The sequence below is a fragment of the Chiloscyllium punctatum genome, chromosome 6 (genome assembly GCF_047496795.1).
Source record: "Chiloscyllium punctatum isolate Juve2018m chromosome 6, sChiPun1.3, whole genome shotgun sequence".
Lineage (NCBI taxonomy): Eukaryota > Metazoa > Chordata > Chondrichthyes > Orectolobiformes > Hemiscylliidae > Chiloscyllium > Chiloscyllium punctatum.
In genome coordinates this window covers 35464151-35481494 of record NC_092744.1, presented here as the reverse complement: position 1 = coordinate 35481494, position 17344 = coordinate 35464151, and the positions used below count along the sequence as shown (strand labels likewise).

The 17344-nt window shown below is 39.6% G+C and overlaps 1 protein-coding gene across 3 annotated transcripts in view; it reads left to right on the top strand.

The window, feature by feature from the left end:
• ccdc39 (coiled-coil domain 39 molecular ruler complex subunit) overlaps nt 1-17344 on the top strand; it is a 151911-nt gene that overhangs the window by 60442 nt on the left and 74125 nt on the right. For 2 of the 3 annotated variants that reach the window (XM_072572427.1, XM_072572426.1), the window contains exons 11-12: nt 1472-1636; nt 5123-5260. In XM_072572427.1, coding sequence (XP_072428528.1) covers nt 1472-1636; nt 5123-5260 — 303 coding nt within the window. The remainder of the gene's footprint in view (nt 1-1471; nt 1637-5122; nt 5261-17344) is intronic. The other variant, XM_072572428.1, reaches the window with a different exon arrangement.

Here is a 17344-nt window from a genome sequence, read left to right as displayed (position 1 = left end):
GGTGGTGTACGTGTCGAAGGTACCTGTGAACTGTTTGAACATGGCCCAGTCAGCCGATTTCAGACAGCACCAGAATTGATCCTATCCTCCTCCAACCAACAGTGGACCTGTATCCACGAGTCTCCTGCTTGAGCTCTTTTGCCTGTAAGCCAGGAGAAGAAATACGGCATTATTGTCGGTGTTCCTGAAATGATTCAATCCTGAAAGGATCGCAATGATTCAAAAGGCAACTCAAAGGACAGAGATTGTGTACACAGTGATACCAATGGTATAGGGAGAATCTTGTTCCAGATCCCTGAGGGTGGGAGGACAGGTTAATAGGCTAGTTGAGGCATGAAATAACTGTCACTAAATCACCCTTTACTTATATGTGGCCAGACAGCTCAGAGTCAGTCCATGAATTGAGGAGATTCTGAATCCCCTGTTTATATTGGTCAGCCAGGATGACCTGATTGGCCCAGATGAATAACCCAAATCAAGGATCTCATAGTTAACGGGATTCACCTGGTTCCAATCACTACAAGGCGGCATACAGGACATTTGCCTTCATTCAGTTGAGGCATAGATTGTAAGAGCAGGGAGGTCATGTTAGCACTGTGGGCCACAGGTGTAGTATTGTGTACAGTTTTGGTCACCAGCCAATAGGATGAATGTGATTTCACTGGAGGAGGGGTAGAGTAGATTCACCAGGATGTTGGTAAAGGAGAAGTGATAGAGAAGGAGCTCAGAGAGAGAATTTTGAAATGGATTGATAAATGAGGGGATTATGGGTGGCAAATCAGGAAAGAAATAAAGCTGAATAAGTGATAATGAAAGCTGAGGGTAGCAGAGAATGAATAGTCTAGTAAACTTGAATTTGAGATGGGGACTTAATTTTTAATGTAGCTTACTTTTACATTCTGTTAAAATGTTGAGTAAATTATAGGCATGCTTACCAAGATAAAATCAGTTTTATATTCATTGCACAGCTTACTTGAGTTGTTCAGAACCACAGGTCCTTTTTTTGTGAATGATTGGACATCTGATTAATAAATCAGATAGTACAGTGATTTCAAAAGTTGTCTTTTGATCTGTGATTAGAGTTTAAATTCAGGCCTGCAGATAGCATCAAAGTACACTTTGCTCTTCTTTATAGAAGAGTGGTGAAAGGTGGGCCTTGCTTGCAATCCGCCTTGCTTGGGATAGTGTTTGCTTGATGCTAATACAAAAAGCACAGGCATGTTCTATTTTACATCAGTGACATTCTCATCCAGCTGTCCTTGCTCCATTTCACATATAAAATATTGAATTGGATCAGTTATGAATCAGACCAATGAATCATCATATCTCTTTGGCTGACACATCATCTTGCAATTAATTGAAAGGCTGCTCCAAATTTTAGGAATATTTAAGCTTTAAAACAGAATGTCTACTTAGTGGAGAAAAATACTTAACATTTGACTGATTGCTGAAATATCTTTTCTATTCATAGGATTTTCAAATTCAGCAGCTGGAGCGAAGGTTAGCTAAATTAGAAGGTAATATGAGTAGTAATGAAAATGAGTTGCTTGGAGAAAAGGCAGCAGAACTCTCAAAAAATCTGGAAGAAAAGAAAAGCACAGTGAACCTATTGAATATACAGCTGAAGAAACTCCAAGTAATTAATCTATGTTTGTTCACTGTCACCCATTTTGTCAAATTTAACTTGAATAAGATTTTTTTAATGCTTTATCTTTCAAATTTTTATCTCATTCCCCTTTTCCTTAAGTGTCTAAATTTGTGCTGCTATTTGAATAAATCATGCTTTGATTATGTTTTTCATTAGAATGGATTGGTAAACATAGATAAATAATGCTATACAGTGAAATTTGGATTTCAGAATGGGAGTAGGCCATTTATGCTGCCATTCAATGCAATCATGGCTGATCAAACATTTCACTGCCTTTTACTCACACTATTTCCAATATGTCATTGGAAATCAGAAATCTCTAAAAGTACTCAGACTGAGCTGCCAAAGTTGTTTGGAGTGAAGAATTCCAAAGATTCACAACTCTGATGAAGACAGCCTCTCCTCATCTCAGTCTTAAATGGCATCACCTTTATTATAAAAATTGTTCCCCCCAGTTCTGGGTTTCCCACTGAGGGGAAACATCTTATTTGCATCTACCCTTTCTATCCCTTTACATATATTGTAGGTTTCAATGAGATCACCTCTCATTCTCCTAAAATTTTGTTTATACAAGCCCAGTTTACCCCAGATCTATTCATAGGCATTGCTACTATCCTAGGAACAACTCTGATGAACCTTCATTGATCTTCATTTTCAACATTAACCCTAACCCTCCATTAATAATATCCTTGAGGTAAGGAAACCAAAACTGAACACAGTATTCCAAATGCAATCTAACCACATCTATATATAATTGAAGCAAAACTTCACTATTTTTGTAACCAAATCCTCTTGCAACAGAGACTAATATTCCAAAAGCTTTCATTTTAGATGACTGCACCTGCATCAGTGACTTATTGACAAGGACACCTTGATCCCTTTGGAAATCACACTTTCCAAGCTTTGCTCCTTCTACAAAAGTAGATAACCTCACATTTTACTCTATCTGCCCTGCTCTTGTCTACTCACTAAGCCCTGTCCAAATCATTCTGAATCTGCTTTATGTTTTCCTTACAACATACATTCCTGTTTAACCTTGTATCATCTGCAAATTTGGAAACATTAATTTGGTCTCCACAGCGTAATCATTGATATTTCTTGTGAACAGCTGGGGCTGCAAGTGCTAATCCTAGCGATACCCCAGTAGTCACAGCATGCCAATGTGAGAATGACCTGTTCATTATATCATTCTGTTTCCTGTCTGTTAGCCAATTCTTAATCCATGGTAGTACATTACTCACCATCCCATGTACTTTTGATTTTACGAAACAATCTCCTGTGAGGAACTTTATCAAAAGGGTTTCTGAGAATTGAAGTGTGCAGGACCCATCAACTCCCCTTTATCATTTTGATAGTAACATCCTCAAAAAACTCAAATTGATAAGACACCATTTTTTATTTGGAAATCCATGCTGACTATGCCCAACCAGATCATTACTAAGTTTCCATTTATCATATCCTTTAACTGTACCATTTTCACTGTTGCTGATAGAAGGCTAAACAGATCACCCACTCACTTCTTCAATAGTTCAGTCACATTTGCTAGCTTCAATCTGCAGCAATTCAGAATCTATAGAATTTTGAAATCTCATCACTGCAACAGCATTTTGTATAGCTGCATCCTTGAACACTTTGGAATGTGGCTATCAGGTCCCTGGGACTTAGCAACTTTCAGCCCTATTAATTTCTCCAGTACAACCAAATGCCGTTTTTCAGCTTAAAAGGATCAAAGTGTATAGAGCAAAAGCAAGAATAGGGTACTGAGTTGGATAATCAGCCATGATCATATTGAATAGCAAACCACACTTGAAGGGCTAAATGGCCTCTTCCTGTTCCTGTAGTTATTCTAATTTCCTTCAGCTCCTCATTCTCTTGAGATACTTGCATCTCTAATTCTGGGAGATTTTCATGTCTTCTTCAGGGGAATATACAAATTAATCATTTAGCTTCTCTGCCATTTCCCTATTCCCTGTTATAAATTTTCACTGCTTGTAATGGACCCCCCATTTGTCATAGTCAAACATTTCCTTTATACACATGAAGTGTGACATAAGACTATGCTGAATACCTTATCAATATTCTTTGAATAATTGATCAGAACAAAATAATTCAAACCCCAGAAGGAGCTAATTACTGTAGATGCTGGAATCTGTACTGAAAACAAATGTTGGTGATCACAATGGGTCAGACAGCATCCATGGAGACCAGGCAAGCTAATGTTTTGAGTCTACACGATTCTTTATCAGAGCCATCTAGAGTCGAAACATTAACTTGCTCTCTTCATGAATTCTGTCTGACTTGTTGCAATCGCCAGCATTTGTTGTTTTCAGTTATTTAAATCCTGACTGCTGATTGTTCTAAAGCAGTCTTCAGGATGGTGCTGTTACTGAATGAACAGTAACAGATGAAGTTGCAAGTAATAAAATCAATATAGTATCTTTATTCATCCAATATGGTGGATTTGCTTATAAGGGCAGCATCTCTTAATTGCTCTAAAGAAAGTGGTGGTGAGTCACTTACTTGAATCACTACTATGTGAAGAAGAATCTCCTGCAGTGCTGTTACAGAGGGAGTTCCAGAATATTGGATAACTAATGATGAAGGAACCAGCTAGGAAGAGAATTTATGGTGGGGATCAAAGACCTCTCCTTTCTGTTGATGGAGTTCCAAATGATGTCATTATGAACTCATACTTTTCCAGTATACACCAGGAAAATAATCTAAAAATCCCAGATGTCAAATTATGGATCAGAGAGAGAATCACAACACAATGTCCACTGCTTGCATTCATAATATTTTCATATTATTAAATACAATTAAGGAGAACATAACCACTACAGAAAGGACAATTGCATCTGAACCAATACAGAGTACGAGACAACTGAATCGTCTCTTACCTTTTAAAGGACAAATCCCTCTGATTCGTCACCATATCAAAAACATATTTAAATCAAATATGATTACATCATGACTCTGTTGCCTATCTGTCAAATCCAGATTTCTCCCCAACCGTTGAACCAAACTGTTTGCAACCTCAGTTCCATATTTAATTCAAGATAATTTTACATGAAATATCCTCCTCATCATTACCCATCTCCATCTCCATAACATTTCTTGACTTCACCTCATCTCAGCTGATCTGCTGTTGAAATCTTCATTTGTGTCTTTGTTATCTCAAGACTTGATTAGACAAGGTTAAAAATCACACAACACCAGGTTATAGTCCAACAGGTTTAATTGGAAGCACTAGCACTGACAACAACCACCTGATGAAGGAGCGGCGCTCCAAAAGCTAGTGCTTCCAATTAAACCTGTTGCATTTTTAGTTATTAACTTTAGCAAATTTTAAAAGTCATTTTCCAGTTTAATGATTGTTTTTGAAAGACTGAAAATTTTAAAAGTTGTAGATTGGCCCAACACTTTTCATTACATGCACATATTTCTCTCAGTTTACAATTGTTTCCCACCCTGCAGAATGACACACATCATTTGAGAAGACAGCTGGACAAATGCAGAGAAGAGAAAACGGATTTGACCAGTAAAATCGAAGATATCCATCTCCACATTGACACTGGAGAAAAGGAGCTAAAAAAGAACAAACTTGCTGAACAAGTAAGATATACAGTCATTCCTCCATATCCATGAGAGTTCTATTCCTGAGAACCCCCGTGAATGATAAAATTTGCAAATGTGGAACTTGTTTAAAAGTAAGTTAAAATAGGTTAAAATTTATGGATATGCAACCCTCGCCCACGGACGTTGATTTTTGTTGTTACTGTTTTTTGGCACGGATAGGCAGATTCGTGATTTCATGGATACAAAAGATTCAATGTAAGTAGGCAAAAATATTGCTTCACATTGTTAAATTATTTGATTTGATCTGATTTACTATTGTCACATGTGCCTAAGTACAGTGAAAAGTTTTGTTTTTCATGTAGTACAGCAGATCATAAGATACAAAGACACAAAGTTCACAGGGTGATTGAACAGTGTTGGAATACAAAGAAGGTGTACAAAAGGCAAGATCAGTATCAGATCTGAAATTTGAGAGGCCCATCAGAAGTCTAATAACAGCAGGGTAGAAGCTGTTCTTGATCCTCTTGGTGCCTATGTTTAAACTTTTTTATCTTCTGCCTGATGGAAGAGGTTGAAAGAGATTATGACGAGGGTGGGAGGAGTCTTTGATGATGTTGGCTGTCTTTCCGCAGCAATGACAAGTGTAGTTGGAGTCAATGGCTGGATGGTTAGTTTGCGTAATGGCCTGGCCTGTGTTCAGAACTTTCTGTAGTTTCTTACAGTCCTGAGCACAGCAGTTGCCATACTGAGCTGTGATGCACCCAGATAGAATGCTTGCTATGGTGCACCTGTAAAGATGGTGACAGTCCTTGCAGATATGCTGAATTTCCTTCTGAGAAAGAAGATGCATTGTGCCTTCTTGACCATCTCGTCAATGTGGGTGGTTCAGGACAGATTGTTGGTTATTGTCACTCCTAGGAATTAGATCCCTTTCGACCACCTCCACCTCAGCTCCATCTGTGTAGATAGGGTTGTGTCCTCCTCCTTTCTTCCTGAAGTTGATGATCAGCTCTTCAGTTTTTCTGGCATTAAGAAAGAGATTATTATCTATGTACCTTGTAACCAAGCATTTTCTCTCTTTCCTGTATTCTACTTTGTATTTTTTTAATATCCAGCCGACAATGGTGGTGTTGTCAGATAGAGTTCGGACGGAATTTGCCCATCCAATCACGAGTGTACAGAGAATAAAGTAGGTGGCCGAGTATGCATCCAGGCCTTGGTGTTAAGGATTGTCAAAGAGGAGATGTTGTCTACCTTCACTGATTGCGGTCTATGGGTCAGGAAGTCAATGATCCAATTGCAGAGGTCTAGGTCTCACAGTTTGGAAATTAGTTTGGTTGGGATTGTGGTGTTGAAGGCAGAGCTGTAGTCAATAAGTAGAAGCTTTTATGTAGATATCCTTATTATCCAGATGTTCCAGGGATGAGTGTAAGGCTACAGCAATGGCGTCTGCCATGGACCTGTTGCACTGGTAGCCAAATTGCAAGGAATTGAAGCAGGCTGAGAGGCCATGACTAACCTCTCAAAGCACTTTATAATTATGGAGGTCAGATTCATTGGGCAGTAGTTATTGAGCCAAGTTACATGTATTTTCTTTGGAAACGGGATGATGCGGGTCTTCTTGAAGCAGCTGGGGGCTTCAGATTGTAGCAAGGAGAGGTTAAAGATATCAGCACACACACCTGCCAGCAGGTCTTCAAAGGATTTGAACGCGCAGCCGGTGTCTCCATCTGGGCCAGTCCCCTTCCATGAGTTCACTCTCCATATGTCAATCTGATGTCTGCAGCAGTGACTGAAGGCACAGGTCTACCCAGGGCTATCGGGGCAAGTGACATTGTTTCATTAACCTTCTGCTTGACAGATGTATTTTCACCTGCTATTCTGTTTTGCTTCATTTTGTAGCCCGTTATGTCATGTAGGCCTTACTACAGACGTCGGATGTCCTTGTGGTTAGTTTGGGTCTCTAACTCAGTTCGATATTGCCTCTTGGCATTTCTAATTGACTTGCAGAGGTTGTATCTGGATTTCTTGTCAAGGACCAAGTAATCTGACTTTAATACTGCACGTCTTGTCTGCAATAGGCAATGGATTTCCTAGTTTATCCACAGTTTCTGGTTGGGGAACATACGGATGGCCTTCGTTGGCACACAGTCCTCTGCATACTTGCTAATTAAGTCCATGTTGATGGTAGCATACTCACCTTGGTTGACCACTGAATTCTTGTTTGTGGATCAGTCCACCAATTCCAAGCAGAAGCTCTTCCGCTGCCTCAGACCAGCACTGCATTATTTTCCATACTGAGTCCTCATATTTCAATTTCTGCTTGTAGGCTGGGAGGGGGAACATAGCGCTGTGATCTGATTTTCCAATGTGTAGACAGGATATGGAGCGGTAGACATCTTTGATGGTTGTGTAGGAATGGTCAAGGATGTTCAGCCCCCATGGTGGGACAGGAGACATGTTGATGGTATTTTTGTGTGAGCACATCAGGTGCACTATTTAACAATCCTCAGAAATATAACAGGTTGATTGTTCATCATAGAGCAATAAGGAGAGATTTATCTCTCCCAGCATATATTGTAATTTTATTTACATTTTAAACACTATAGCATGGTACAATTGTATAACAAGACGTCACTGATGTGCTTGTGACTTGGCATCATTGAGAATTTCCAATTTTATTTGAAGAAAGTAGTCACAAAAATCTTGAGTTACTCAGGTTACTTTTACACCTTAGAACAACCAACTCAATGTCAAGCATTAATGCAGGCTTGAGATGACACTGACTTTATTCCATGTGATTCAAGAGTGCTACAAGGCAAAAGGAAATTCATAGCTTGGCATTCTGTTTTGCTGTCATATAAACCCATATATTTTCCAAAATCATTGCAACTTCAGTAAAATAATAGAAAAGGCTTCCAAAAGTGCAATTTAATTAGCACATTATGATAGGCTGCTAATAATTATAGTCCTTTCAGTCTTGTCAAATAGTGAAGAGCTAATTGACTTTTATAAATGTTAGTCATTATGGTAATACTATGAAGAATGCAGCCAATGCAGAAAATGCCTATGCCTGGAGGGAAATGTTGCTTAGACATTAAGGCCTGCAACTGCTGATAAAACACAGTAATTTGAGAAGGCCATACAACAGAGGTAACATGTGCATCTTTATGGGATGACTCCCATGGGGTGAAAGAAGCACAGCTACTGTGCATGCCTATGTATGAACCCTTGTATTTTTTTTAATTCAGAAGGATGAGATATTCTCAATACCAAGACATGAAAGCTTACCACAATAATTTTTTTAACGATATGTTTCTATTGTCAGGATTAGATGTTTCGCATAGCTTTTGATTCCAACATGTAGCAGTCATGTGAATCCAAAACTTCAAAAGAAAATATTAACTTCAACAAGCTATAACTTATAATACAATAATAGAAAGGAGGCTTGACATAATGTGAAACAAATGAAAATTCCAAAACATGATGCATGACATGACAAGAAAGTGAAATACTATGGCAGGAATTTTCGATAGATGTAATCATGCATAGAACACAAGCCATATGAAGATGTAATGGTTCTTTTAATCAAGAAAGGGATTAGAAGGCAGTGAACATTTGGCACTTGGAAAAGGGAATAGTAATGTTTGCATAAACCTGTAAATTGTGATCCTAGTACCCAAATAGCTACATTGACTTACAAAATAGAAAATGTTCTCAGAGCAAGGAAACAAAGAGCCAAGACACTCATGTGGTTCTCACTGTTGTTTGGTCTGACAGGAGGGGTGCGTTGGGTAATTATGCCCTACTACTCCATGAGTTGTTACAAAAGTATAAATATTTAATCGCAAAAAATTAATAATGGCCTTCTCTTTATTACTGTTACCCGGAACAAAAGAAAATTTCACTAGAAAATAAAATCAGAAAATAATTTATTTGAAGTAAAATTTAGAAAATATGCAAAATTTTTTATCAACTAAGCTGCTATACAGAATTAAACTATATCTACTAAACACACATACACACAAATCGGCTAAGACAGGTCTGCAGAAGCATAATGGTTGGGGGAAAAGGAAAAGAATCAACATCCCAGCAGATCTAGGGTCCAAATTAAAAGGGTAGGATGAGTTTATTTTAGTTCATTTGGTTCCCTGTCAATGAGATCAAGTTCCTGTCAGATACAGAATGAACAGAGTCTTCAATTAAGGAGGAAGGTCTTTTCGACTCAGGTCTTTAGATTGACTAACAGTTCAGCTTTCAGAGTTTGAGGATATCAAAGATAATGATTTTTGTAACTTTCCGTGATTTCCAGAAAATACTTTACAAAGGTATCTCTTCACATGATTTCTTTCAGAGCTAGCTTTTACTCAAAGGGAGAGGGGGAAGAAGTTTTCCATCCTGTTAGTTTTCTTCTAACCGGCAATAGTTCCCAAGTCTGTGGCCAAATAGAAAACAATACTCCTGAGGCTGTTGCAAGTTGGCAGTCACACAGACCTTAGGATTCTTCTTTGAATTTGTTTATCAAGCCAATATGTCCATAAAGACAAATCTCTTGTCTATTTTTGAAAGCTTCAGATTATCTCTTTTTCTAAAATTTGCTTTTCCAGTGACAACAAATAGCCCATAGTTCTTCAACATTCATGACTTTTTCCAAGAAATCACATGATAAATGCCTTCTCAATCCAGTAATGTGCACACAGTTCCACTGTCCAATATTCATAATCCATAAGTATATATGTATTTCTAAAATACTGTGTGTCACCACACAAATGGAAAGCAAGCACCTACACAAGTAGAAAGTGCACACTGAATTGTAATATGCAAATGCAGTTTGGCATTTACAAGTAGATCATTGTTTGCATGGTTTCCAAGAACATTCTCCTGACATGCAGTGGGGTTTTCTTGAAGAAAATAATGAATCAGAAGAACTGCAATGCTAGAAATCAGAAACAAAAACAGAAATTGATGGAAAATCTTAGGAGGTTTGGCAGCATCTGTGGAGAGAAATCAGAGTTAACGTTTTAGGTCCAGTCATCCTTGTTTTAGAACCCAATTGCTTCATGATCCCATATGTTTGCAGAGAATGTTAGTTATGTTCATTTTGGATCAACTATTTAAATTGAAATTTACCTTTTTATCTGAACAGTCCGTTATTTCATGTAAAACACAGATCAGAATCAATGCAAAGTAAAGGTACACAAAGTCAAAACTTGACTTACATAAGAACATAAGAAATGGGAGCAGGCCTTCATTATTGATTCTCTGAGCTCATCATCTCAGGTTTTTTGCTTTAGTAGTGCAAGTTCCTCATTAAATCACTGCACATATCAATGACTTTGTTTTTTTTATAAGCTATTGTTAGATGACTCCTTCTTCCCATCTGTGGTTGTGCATGCTTGGATTGAGTTGTTTTTACTTTTAAAACAAAGAACAGTTCTGTTTCCATGTTGTACAACTCCATGCTCTCTAATGAAAAAAAGACAAAATACTGCAGATGCTGGAAATCTGAAACAAGCACAGAATGCTAGAAAAATGCAGTGGATCTGACAGCATCTATGGAAAGAGAAACAGAGTTAATGTTTCAAGTCTGGTCTGTCTTCTTCAGAACCAAATGGAAAGGTTGCATATTACCTTAAAACTAAATAACACTACTACAAAAAAAAAATCCATCGATACTAATACAGACAAATTACAAAATTGACCATATTTAAAAGTGAAGCAGTGTATCTATAAAGTATATGTGCATAATAAACAGTGTCTAAAAGGTCAAGTAGTGAGATATTCTGACACATTCAACCATCTATTCAAATAGTCTTAAGTAATAAAATTCTAAAGGAATATACAGTTGCAAATGTAAACACTTAACATGTTAACTCTGTTATAAAGATTACATTTAGTCAAATGTAATTGTTTTTCTTCTAAGACACTTGAATTTTTAAAAAGCCAATATAGGATACAGCTGCTATTTTCTTTTACCCTCTCTTTCTACAATAAATCTCCTCATAGCTTTTTTTTATTGTATACACCATTGCTTTGAAAAGGTTTAATAAGTTGAGAGTGAACACATTTAACCCTTTAAAGTCAAAAATTCTCACAATATGGTAAAGCACAGCCAAACCAGTTAGAATAGAAAGATCGCTGAGTTTTATGCCCCTCAGGGATACAATCACCTATGTGCAGGACCGAGGAGTGATACCTGCCTCATCAGCCTGGATCAGGAGAAAGCCTTTGACAGGATATCATACACATACATGAGAGAGGTTCTTTCCAAAATGGGCTTCAGGGAGGGAATCTCCAACTGGATCTGACTGCTTTACACCAACATGGTTAGTGCAGTTTCAGTCAACAGGTGGGAATCAGGAAGCTTTCCAATCAGATATGGAGTCAGGCAGGGCTGCCCATTCTCGCCTCCTTTGTTTGCATGCTGTGCAGAGCCATTTGCCAAGTCTATCAGGAAGGATGTCAGCCTGAGAAGGGTGACTATTCCTGGCAGCGGGGCCTTACAGGTTAAGGCCTCCCTGTATATGGATAACATCACTGTTCTCTATTCGGATCCGCTGTCAGTGCACAGACTCATGTGCATCTGTGACCAGTGCGAAAGGGCTTTGGGGGCCAATGTAAATCGAGGTAAGAGTGAGGCCATGCTCTTTGGAAACCGGGCCGACCAATCCTCTATCCCCTTCACTGTCAGGACAGACCACCTGAAGGTGCTGCGTATTTGGTTCAGAGGGACTGGGACTTGCATCAAGACTTGGGAAGAGTGTGTCACTAAGGTGAGGCAGAAATTGGGCAGATGGGAGCACTAGTCTCTCTCCATGGTGGGTAAAAACCTGGTCATCAGGTATGAGGTATTCTCTGTTGTAGGTGGCACAAGTCTGGCCAATTTCCCGAAGCAGTCACCCGGGCCATCTTTCACTTCATGTAGGGATCGAAGATGGACCATGTCTGATGGGACACCATATACGGACAAAAGGAGTAAAAATCACATCCAACGCTACCCTCACCCTGATGGCCACTTTTGTGTGTGTGGCTGCATCAGCTGTGCATGGATCCCCACTACACAAACACCAAGTGTCACTATGCACTGCGGTTCTACCTGTCCCCGGTGTTGCAACGGATAGGCCTGGCCTCGCTACCACTGAACACTCCAAGTAGTTGGACCGTTCCATATCACCTGTCCTTGGTGGAGAAATTTGTGAAGGAAAACACCTTTGACTACACATCCATCAAGAGGTGGTCAGCACGTAGCATCCTTGAGCCCCAACGGGAGGTGAGGGCGGATCCTGTCAAGTGGCTCCCCTAGCAGACTGTCAAAGCAATTTGGCAAAATGCCTCATCACCAGAACTTTCAAACAAGCACCAAGATGTTACTTGGCTGGTGGTGAGATGGGCACTTCCTGTGAGATCCTTTATGCATGCCCGGACTCTCTGCGCCACCGTATGCTGCCCTCAAAGCAGATATGGAAAGGATGAGACTGTCACACACTTCCTTCTGGAATGTGCCTATGCAAAGAAAGTCTGGAGAGGAATGAAGTGGTGTGTGTCGAGGTTCGTCCTGAGCAGCTCCGTGACATGTGACGCCGAGTTCTATGGTCTGTTCCCCTGGACACACACCTAGACGACCATCAACTGAAGTTGCTCTTTGGTCTGCCCAAAACTTGTTGGTCTTCTATTTGAAGGAGTTAACCCTGACTGAGTATTGCAGATTGGCATATTCTATGGTCCAGGACAATGTGCTGAGGGACTTGCTGAAGCTTGGGGCAGCTTTTCAGCTGAGGCTGATGCCACAGCTAAATGCCAAGAGGTTGACTGCAAATATAGAGAATGGTGAACATCAAAGTCTTAATTTGTTCTCTGTAAGTTAAGAGAGTATAGATATGAATGGCTCCAGTAACTGTACAGGTACCAAAGATTTATTTCTATGAATAAGGTGTATTTTTGCAATTTAAAAAAACTAGAAATTAACCTCCGAACTGCTGACAGTTCTTATGAAGATTCATCAACTTGAAGTGTTAACTGTGTTTTTCTCCACAGATGCTGCTAGACCTGCTGAGTTTCTCCAGCAATTTTGTTTTTGTTTTAGAAATGAATCTCACCTACTCAGAATGTAATAACATCATTGAGCATACTGTGGGTTGTGACTTGGAGTTCAGGAGCAGCAGCTTGTAGTGAGCAAGGTGTATGCAAAGTTTTAAACTGAAATTAAGAGTCACATTAGTTCAGTTGGAAGCAGATGACTCAGAGGTGTTGGAGAGAGAAACTGAGTTTTGACCTTGTGCCCGAACCTGAACTGTAAAGTAAAAACCACAGTACTTTCACAAAGCTGCTGTCCTGGTTTGACAAGAATTACTTCAATTTCCGTGAAGTTTTACAATATGAAATGAAAATAAGCAAAAAAGGAACTTCTCGGCATTTGTCCTATAATTAACTCATTTGTGTGTTATGTTCACTTTGTTCAAAATCCCATGGTGCATTTCTTCATCAAGTAGGGCAAAGCAGAATCACACCAGATTAAACTAATAAGATCTACACAGGTTACAGTTCAGCAGAATAATAGAATATTAGGTTAATTGATTAATATACTTTGAGGGATTATAATTAAACTAATTGTGAAATTTCAATCTCCCTACATGGCTAAGTAGCAGAAGAGATATTAGCATGAGATATGGACTTGCCAAACATTTATCAAAGAGTACTGTCCAAATAACAACCTATGGAGAACATCACTGCATAACTTCCCTAGAGTCAGAAACTTAATTGTTCAACCACTACTCTCTATTTAACAGTCTTCTGACATTGGTAATTTTTAAACTTAACAGCACAATTCTGAAAAACAAGACCGCTTTGAAATACTGTAAAGACTTTCTTAAAAATTAATTTTTCTGTATTTTTGATTGTAGACTGAGATGGGAAAATAAATCAAGCATTATTGAGGACCTATTGCACCATTTTTAGAAAAATACATGTTACTTGACACTCATAAATGCTCTTTCCACAGCTGTTAGTTCAAGCAGTGGGGAAAGCCTAGCTGTAGCCAGGCAGCAGTATACAAATGGATATTAATCTGGCAACAAGTAACTGTTTCATCTGTGAAATGGTGACCAGTTTTCAATGACAAAGGCCTCCTGCCTGTGTATGGCTCCCAAGTAGTTAAATAGCTTGTGAATTTGAATGTTTAAAAGAGAAACTACATAAGTGCTATTTTCCATTAACAGGATGCTGACAATAGTACAAAAAATGTTTGACCTACTAATTAACAATATTGCATAAGAATGAGTTCTGGAAAGTGTGAAAATAGATAAATCCCCTGGGCCAGATGTGATTTATCTGAGGAATCTCCGGGAAGCCAAGGAGGAGATTATTGAGCCTTTGGCTTTGATCTTTATGTTAGCATTGTCTACAGGAATAGTACCAGAAGACTGGAGGATAGCAAATGTTGTTCCCTTATTCAAGGACGGGAGTAGAGAAAACCCTGGTAATTATAGACCAGTATGCCTTACTTTGGTTGTGGGTAAAGTGTTGGAGAGGATTATAAGAGATCGGATATATAATCATCTTGATAGGAATAAATTGATTGGGGATAGTCAACACGGGTTTGTGCAGGGTAAGTCGTGCCTCAAAAACCTTATCAGGTTCTTTGAGAAGGTGACCAAAACAGATGGATGAGGGTAAAGCAGTTGATGTGGTGTATTGGATTTCCGTGAGGCATTTAATAAGTTCCCCATGGTAAGCTACTGCACAAAATACAGAGGCATGAGATTGAGGGCAATTTAGTGGTTTGGATCAGAAATTGGCTAGCTGAAAGAAGACAGAGAGTGGTGGTTGATGGGAAATGTTCATCCTGAATTTCAGTTACTAGTGGTGTACCGCAAGGATCTGTTTTGGGTCCACTGCTGTTTGTCATTTTTATAAACAACCTGATGAGGCGTAGAAGGATGGGTTAGTAAATTTGCAGATGACATTAAGGTCAGTACAGTTGTGGATAGTGCTAAAGGATGTTGTAAGTTACAGAGGGACATAGATAAGCTGCAGAGCGGGGCTGAGAGGTGTTGAAAAACGTGAGGTGATTCATTTTGGAAAGAGTAACAGGAATGCAGAGTAATGGGCGAATGGTAAGTTTCTTGGTAATGTAGATGAGCAGAGAGATCTTGGGCAGTACAGTAGCACAGTGTTTAGCACTGCTGCCTTACAACGCCAGAGACCCGGGTTCAGTTCCTGCCTCAGGCGACCCTCTGTGTGGAGTTTGCACATTCTCCCCATGTCTGAGTGGGTTTCCTCCAGGTTCCCTCCCACAATCCAAAAATGTGAAGGTTAGGTGAATTGGCTATGCTAAATTTCCCATAGTGTTAGGTGAAGGGGTAAATATTGGGGAATGGGTCTGGGTGGATTGCGCTTTGGCGGGTCGGTGTGGACTTGTTGGGCCAAAGGGCCTGTTTCCACACTGTCAGTAATCTAATCTAAATCTCTGTGTCCATGTACATAGATCCCTCAAAGTTGCCACCCAGATTGATAGGGCTGTAAAGAAGGCATACAGTGTGTTAGCTTTTAGCAGTAGAGGGATCGTGTTTCAGAACCATGAGGTCATGCTGCAGCTGTACAAAACTCTGGTGCGGCCGCACTTGGAATATTGCGTGCAGTTCTGGTCACCACATTATAGGAAGGATGTGGAAGCTTTGGAAAGGGTTCAGAGGAGATTTACTAGGATGTTGTCTGGTAGGGAGGGAAGGTCTTACAAGGAAAGGCTGAGGAACTTAGACTGTTTTCGTTGGAGAGAAGAAGATTGAGAGGTGACTTAATTGAGACATATATGATAATCAGAGGGTTAGATCGGGTGGACAGAGAGCCTTTTTCCTTGGATGGTGATGGCTAGCACAATGGGCCATAGCTTCAAATTGAGGGGTGATAGATATTGGGCAGATGTCAGAGGTATTTCTTTACTCAGAGAGTAGTAGGACGTAGAACACACTGCCTGCAACAGTTGTAGACTCGCCAACTTTATGGGCATTTAAATGGTCATTAGATAGGCATATGAATGAGAAAGGAATAGTGTAGGTTAAATGGGCTTCAGACTGGTTTCACAGGGTGACGCAACATCGACGGCCAAAGGGCCTGTACTGCGCTGTAATGTTCTATGTCCTATAATTGTCAGGTATGTAGGTCATACACCCCAGCAATAGGAACATAGGAATTAGAAACAGGAATAGGCAATTCAGGAGAGGTAATGGCCAAATGGCATTATTGCTGGATGGTTAAGCTGGACACCTGAGTAATGTTCTGGGGACCCAGGTTCGAATCTCGCTATAACAGAAGGTGGAATTTGAAGGGAATAAAAATCTAGAATTAAGAGTCTAATGATGACCATGAATCCATTGACGATTATTAGGAAAATCCTATCTGGTTCACTAATGTCCTTGCCTGGTCTGGCTGACATGTGACTCCAGACTTACAGTGATGTGATTGACTCTTATCTGTCCTCTTGGAAATTAGGGATGAACAATAAATGCTGGCCCAGCCAAGAATACCTTCATCCTGTGAGTGAATTTTTAAAAATCAGCCCTTTGAGCCTGCTGTGCCATTTAACACGATCATGCCTGATTTTATCATCTCATCCCTGATTCTCCATAGCCCTTTTTCCCACTTTTCATCAGAAACGTGTCTATTTCTTTCTTGAATCTGTTGGTTGATTCTGCCTCCAGTGCACGTGGGGCAGTGAGATCCATAGATTGACAATCCTCTGAGAGAAGTAGTTTCTCCTCATTTCAGTTTTGAACCTACCTCCTCTCACTTGATATCTATGACCTCTTTTTTGAGACTGTCCCACAAGGGCGAACATCTGTTCAGTGTCCACCTTATTGATCTCATTTAGCATTTTATATATCTCAATAGGATTCCCCCTCCTTGTGAATCACTGCTCATATGACACCCTTTTCATCCCTGGGATCAATGTGGTGGACCTCCTCTGAACTGCCTCCAGTGTCACCATATCCTTCCACAAGATGGAAGAAATTGGATGATGGATCAAAAGGTTTCTTGCTTCAGTTGTTTACAATGCAGAGTATGAACCACAATCAACTAGCCTGAGGTTGAAAAATGCAAAACATATCATGCTGTTGTTAGATG